At 69.6% G+C, this 6238-nt stretch overlaps 1 protein-coding gene across 2 annotated transcripts; it reads right to left on the bottom strand.

Annotated features, from left to right (window-relative positions):
• Positions 7-6073, bottom strand: THRA (thyroid hormone receptor, alpha). 2 transcript variants are annotated; one of them, XM_021378206.1, is made up of 8 exons: positions 5244-6073; positions 4271-4332; positions 3000-3145; positions 2767-2914; positions 2098-2303; positions 1525-1671; positions 1033-1291; positions 7-268 (listed from the first exon to the last, which is right to left on the bottom strand). In XM_021378206.1, the coding sequence occupies exons 1-8, from the start codon at positions 5294-5296 to the stop codon at positions 18-20; spliced, it is 1272 nt and encodes a 423-aa protein (XP_021233881.1). In that variant the 5' UTR covers positions 5297-6073; the 3' UTR covers positions 7-17. The 2 variants fall into 2 exon arrangements, with proteins under 2 accessions (XP_021233881.1, XP_021233880.1); XM_021378205.1 differs by having other exon boundaries at positions 3000-3100; positions 5244-6069.

Here is a 6238-nt window from a genome sequence, read left to right as displayed (position 1 = left end):
CGAGGGCGGGGGACACCCTACACCTCCTGGTCCTCGAAGACCTCGAGGAAGAGGGGGGGGAAGAGCTCGGTGGGGCACTCCACCTTCATGTGCAGGAAGCGGCTGGCGTGGCAGGCGCCGATCATGCGCAGGTCCGTCACCTTCATCAGCAGCTTGGGCCAGAAGTGGGGAATGTTGTGTTTGCGGTAGTTGATGTAGTGCTCGAACGCCAGCAGGTACGTCTCCTGGCACTTCTCGATCTTGTCCACGCAGATCAGCCCCGTCCGGTCTGCGTGGGGTGGGGGGGAGAGGGGAGGGAAGCAGAGGGGGGGTCCAAAGGGGGTCCGACCCACGGGCAGCCCCCGAAAGATGCGGGGGAGCGTGGGGCGTGGGTGCGTACACGGTGTTTGCTGCTGCACTGCTCCCCACCCGGCGTGGCACAGGAGCCCCCAAAATGTTGGGGTCCGGGCCCTGGGGTGCCCACACGGTGCCCCCAAATACTGGAGCTCTGGGCAGTGGGGGGGGCATCTCCTGTGCCCCCCAATGCTGGGGCTCTGGGAGTCAAGAGGCCCACCCCGTGTGCCTCCAAATGCTGGGGCTTTGGGTATTGGGGTGCCCACCCCGTGTGCCCCCAATGCTGGGGCTTTGGGTATTGGGGTGCCCACCCCGTGTGCCCCCAATGCCGGGGCTCTGGGCATCAAGGTGCCCACTCCGTGTGCCCCCAAATGCTGGTGCTCTCTGGGTATTGGGGTGCCCACCCCATACGCCCATAAATGTTGGGGCACAGCGCGTCAAAGTGCCCACTCCATGTGCCCCTAAATGATGGGGTTTTGAGTGTTGGGATGCCCACCCCCTGTGCCCCCAATGCCAGGGCTCTGGGCATCAAGGTGCCCACTCCGTGTGCCCCCAAATGCTGGTGCTCTCTGGGTATTGGGGCAATGACTGGAGCTCTGGGGATTGGGGTACCCAGGCATCAAGGTGCCCACCCCACACATCCCCAAATGCCGGGGGGCTCCTGACCCTGCCCCCCCCTCCCCCCCAGAGGGTGCTGACCTGAGGACATGAGCAGCACGGCCTGCAGCAGGGCCACCTCGGTGTCGTCCAGGTTGAAGGCAGACAGCGACTTGCCCAGGTCGAAGATGGCGTCGGACACGACCCCCAGCCCCCCGTTCTTGAGCTGCTCGCGCTTCACGGCCATCTCCCCGCTCAGCGTCAGCGTCTCGCTCTCGGGGTCGTAGCGCACGGCCGCGCGCAGCGACATGATCTCCATGCAGCAGCCCTTCAGCAGGATGATCTGATCCTCGCACGGCAGCTGTGGGGCGCGCCGTCAGCGGGGCTGCGGGACCCCCCCCACGTCCCCACATCCCCCCCACACACGGCGCCGTCAGCGGGGCTGCCACCCCAAGAACCTCACAGCCCACATCCCGTGCCCCCCCAGCAGCAACGTCACTGCGGGACCCCCCCACATCCCCGTGCCCCCTATCCAACCCCCCCCAAACAGCGGTGTCACTGGGGCCGTGGGACCCCGCCCCCCCCCCCCATTACCTCCGAGAACATGGGCAGTTTTTTGGCAAAGTCGACCACGCGGGTGATGGCCGGCGTGATGATTTTTGTAAACTCGCTGAACGCCTCCAGGTCCACTTTGTCCCCGTCAGGCATGGAGGCCATGGGCGACTGGCCGATGTCTTCGGGCTGGGGGGGGACAAGCGGCGGATGGGGGAGAGGGGGGGGCAGAATGGCTGGCACCCCCCCCCCCCCTCCTTGTGGGCACGGGGGAAACCGAGGCACGGCAGAGCTGGGCGGCAGCCAGGAGAGGGAGCAGTGCACGCGGGGACAGGGCAGGGCCACCCCGCAGGCACAGCTGTCCCCTTCGGTCAGCGCTCACCCCGAACCCTCCCCGGGGGTGACACGCTCAAGGACACACGGCGACAGTGACACCCCCCAGCCCACGCTCCCGGTGCCAGACGGGGACAGAGCGTGGCCACCGTGCATGCGGCGAGCGCGCCGGGGCGCCCGGAGCCGGACGGGGCAGCACGTGGCACCAGCGTGCATGCGGCGAGCGCGCCAGCGCTCAGCACGCGGAGCCGGGGTGGGCGCGGGGCCCCGCGCTGCCCTCACCAGGAATTTCCTCTTCTGCTTCCAGTGGCTGCCCTGCGCGTTGGTGCTGCGGTGCGCCTCGGTCACCACGTGGATCAGCTCCCACTCCTCGGCGCTGGGGCTGGGCCGGTGCTGCAGCGATTTGATCATCTCCTCCTTGCGCCGCCGCTCCCGGTTCTCCTCGATCAGCTTCCGCTTGGCTACGCGCTTCGAGTCGTCCAGCACCACTGCGGGGCGGCGGTCAGTGCCCCAAACCGCCCCGCAGCTGCACCGGGCACCCCGCCTGCCCCACGGCGTGCACGCATCGGGTCCTCCCCAACCGCTCCCAGAGCCACCAAAGGATCCCCCTGAATGCTCCATGGCACGGCCAGCTGCGCCGGCCTCCCCCATCTTCTCTATGGCTGCACCGGGCACCCCGCCTGCCCCACGGCGTGCACGCATCCCACGCCCCCCAACTGGTCCTGCGGCTGCAAAGGGGTCCCCCAAACCCCTATGGGTGCACACAGCGGGTGCTCCCCGGCTTAATCCTGCAGCGGGCGCCCCGAGCTGCCCCACGGCACCGCCAGCTGCGCCGGGCACCCCAACCTGGTCCCGTGGCGGCACCGGGTGCTGTGCTCGCCCCAAATCGGGCCCCCCCCGCACCCTACAGCTGAGGGTGTGACCCCCGAGCCGCCCCCCGCCCGCACTCACGGTCCATGGCCATGCCCACGGAGATGCACTTCTTGAAGCGGCACAGCTGGCACTGGTTGCGGGTGATCTTGTCGATGACGCAGCACCCATCGTACTTGCAGGAGTAGGTGGGGTGCAGGTTCTTCTGGATGGTCCGACGGAAAAAGCCCTGGGGTGGCGGTGGGTGGGGGGGTCACAGTGAGACCCCCCCCAAGCCCTGGCGTACCCCCTCCCGCAGCCCGCCCCCCCCTCACCTTGCAGCCCTCGCAGGTGATGCAGCGGTAGTGGTAGCCGGTGGCTTTGTCCCCGCACACCACGCACTGTTCATCTTTGTCCAGGTAGCTAGGGATGTACCCTGGGGGGGGACACGTCAGAGCCCCCCTCCGTGCCTCAGTTTTCCCTCTGCTCTGAGCCCGATTGCTGCCCCCACCCCACGGCAGGGGCCCCGGGGTGCCTGGATGCAAGGGGGGTGCGGGGGACCCTTGGGACACAGCGGGGATGCGCCGGCAGCGTAAGGGTTAACGGCTGGGGGGCTCCGTGCCCCCCGCAGCAATAAAGCGCCCATTCTCCAGGGCCGGCTGTGGGGGGGGGGGCATCCCCTGGGTGCACAATGGCCCCACTGTCCGCTATTGTCTGGGGTCCCCCGGCTGCGGGGCCGCCCCCTCAGCACCGACCTCACAGGGAAACTGAGGCACAGAGCACCTGCGCCGGGACCCCCACTGCCCCCTCTAAGTTCCAGAGACCCCCCCCCCCCACCCTGCAGGGGGAGGGGCACACACAGACAGGGTGGGGGAGGGCTGGCACCCCCCTTCCCCACCCTCCCCCCCCCGGATCCCGCCGGCGCCAGCCGCTCCCCGCTGGGGAATGGGGCAGGGCTGGTGCCCAGCCCTGGGGTCACTGCCCGCCTGGGGCCCCCTTATCTCCCCCCCCCCCACTGCACTGCTGAGCCTGATAGCGCTGGCGAGGGGGCAGCACCCTGTGGGGACACGGGGCACTGGGGACCCCTGGGGATTTGCCAGGGACATGGGGTGTGCAGGCACCCCTGGGGACCCAACGGGGATATGGGGCGCTGGGGAACCTCGGGGGCCCATAAGGGACATGGAGTGCGTGGGGATCCCGGGCACCCAGCAGGGATGCAGGAGGGACCCTGGGGGTGCAAGAGACCCCTGGGGACCCAAGAGAGAAATGGGGTGTGCACAGACCCCTGGGGACCCAGCAGGGATGTGGGATGCGGGACGGACCCTTGGGGACATGGGGTGCAGGGGACGCTGGGGTGCCCGTGGGGACACCGTGGTCCCGAAGGTGCACAGGGATCCTGGGGTGCTGGGAGAGACACGAGGTGCCTGTAGGACCCAGGGGACCCTGCAGGGACGTGTGGCACTTGGGGGGGGCTCTGGGGGTGCTGAGCAGCCCCAGCAGGGACGTGGGTGCATGGGGACAGCAGGGTGCCGAGGGGCGCAGTGGGGTGACATGGGGGTCCCAGTGGCGATGTGGGGTTACCAGAGGGGATGGGGGGGTCCCGTACCTGACATGCTGCTCTTCACCAAACATTGGCTGCTCTTTCTTTTGCGCTTGCCATCCAGCCACCTGGGGGGGGGGGCACAGCGTGACTCGGGGTCCCCACACCCTCCCTGCACCCCACCCCTGCATCCCACCCCTGGGGGATCCCAGGGGGCTGACGCCACACGTGGAGACCACGACACGGCCCCGTGGGTGACGTGGGGACGCCAGGGAACCCCAATGTGGGACACGGCATTGCCTTAAGGGGGGGGGCTGTGGATGGGTGGGTGGGGGAAGTGAGTGGGGGAGGGGCAGGGAAGGGTGGGGGAGGGGCTCTCATTTACAGTCAAAGACAAAATGTCCTTTTGGCTCACGGGGAAGTGACATCAGCGGGCGCAGCCAATAGGCGGCGGCGGGGGTCTGCGCCTCAACCCCCCCCCCGGAACCGCGCATGGGCAGAGGGGGAACCCAGCGCCACGGGGATGGAACCCAGCGGGGGGGGGGAACGGCACCCAGGTGTGCCCCGGTGCCCCCGAATGGGGCAGCAGGGCTGTGTGCTGTGGGGGGGGGCAAGCGCCAGCCCAAGGTGACCCCAGGCCTGGCCCCCCCCAGGGCACGTGAGCCGCCGCCGCGCTCCCAAAATAGCCCTGGGTGCTGGCAGGGCCGGTGGGGGGCCCAGGCTGGGGGGGCCCGGGTGGGGGGGAGCTGAGGATGGGCGTGCATGGGGTGTGGGCACGTGTGGGGGGACACGGGATGATTGGGGGGGGGCACAGGGGACGTGGGGGTCCTGGGGGAGTGGGCGATGTATGGGGATGCAGGGGACAGGGGGACGCAGGGGGCTGCAGGGACACTGTGGGTGCACGGGGACGACACGCGGGGACACGCGGGGACGCAGGCAAGGGGGTGTGCGGGGACACGGAGCACACGGGGGACACATGGGGGGCGGTGCCGCACACCATGGGGACACGCCGGGGGGGCACGGCCCAGCGGGGTCTCACCGGGTGTCCTCTGGCTCCGACAGCGGGTCCAGGGTGCTGGGCTTCTGTTCCATTCACCGCAATTCCATCAAGGAGCGCCCAGCACCGGCCGAGTGGGCTCCGCCACCGGTGCCACGCGCGGGGGGGCCACGGCGGGAGGGGGCTACGACGCGCGCCCCATGGCGCCCACCTCAGTGCTGGGCTCCCTGCAGCATCCCGGGGGGGGCCTGCACAGACAGAGCGCGCTGAGCCCACGTGGGGCCCGCGACGGCGTGCAGGGTGCAGAGCGCGTGGGGCTGGGTGGAGAGTGTGGGGCGTGCAAGGCTGCGTGGAGCGTGCAAGCAGCGTGCGACGGTGTGCAGGGCGGGGTGGGAGAGCACTGGGCGTGCAGCGGTGTGCAGAGTGCACGGCCGTGGGAATGCGTGGCAGCGTGCAACGGTGTGCAATGGTGGGCAGAGCGCGCAGCACGGGCAAGGCTGCGTGGAGCACGCAATGGCGAGCAAGTGTGCACGGTGCAGGGCGCGTGAGGCCGGGTGGGGTGCACGGGGTGTGCAAGGCTGCGTGCAACAGCGTGCAATGGTGTGCAGAGCGTGTGGGGCCGGGTGGGAGCGCAAGGGACGTGCAAGAACACGTGGAGCGAGCAGGGGCTTGCAGGGTGCGGGGCGTGCAGGGCTGGGTGGGAGCGCAGGGGTGTGCAAGAGCACGCAGGAGCACGCAGGGCTGTGCACACAGAGCACGGGGTGGGGAGGAGCGTGCAGGGTGTGCGAGCGCGTGCACAAGTGTGCAGCACTGCGTGCAGGAGTACGCACAACGTGTCCGTGCAAGAACACAGCACTGGGTGCAGGTGTGCGCACGGGGAGCGCTGGGGGGGCCGCTGGGGCCTCCTCTGAGCTCCGAGTGGGTGTAGTAGGGGGGACTTACAGGGGTGGGGGGCGCTGGGGGGCACCAGGGGGCTGCCGGGCACTGCTTCCTCCACGAGAACTCCTGCTGCAAAGAGATAGCACCGTGGGGCCGGG

The sequence above is a fragment of the Numida meleagris genome, chromosome 26, assembly GCF_002078875.1.
Source record: "Numida meleagris isolate 19003 breed g44 Domestic line chromosome 26, NumMel1.0, whole genome shotgun sequence".
NCBI lineage: Eukaryota > Metazoa > Chordata > Aves > Galliformes > Numididae > Numida > Numida meleagris.
This window is presented reverse-complemented; position numbering and strand designations above follow the sequence as displayed.

What these genes read in the sequence shown, in the direction of transcription:
- THRA (XM_021378206.1), bottom strand. Translation starts at nt 5,296, where the DNA reads ATGGAACAGAAGCCCAGCACCCTGGACCCGCTGTCGGAGCCAGAGGAC. An exon ending in TCGGAGCCAGAGGACACCCG is followed by an intron (nt 4,333 to 5,243) that starts GTGAGACCCCGC and finishes CCCCCCCCCCAG; the next exon opens with GTGGCTGGATGGCAAGCGCA. An exon ending in AGCAGAAGAGGAAATTCCTG is followed by an intron (nt 1,672 to 2,097) that starts GTGAGGGCAGCG and finishes GTCCCCCCCCAG; the next exon opens with CCCGAAGACATCGGCCAGTC.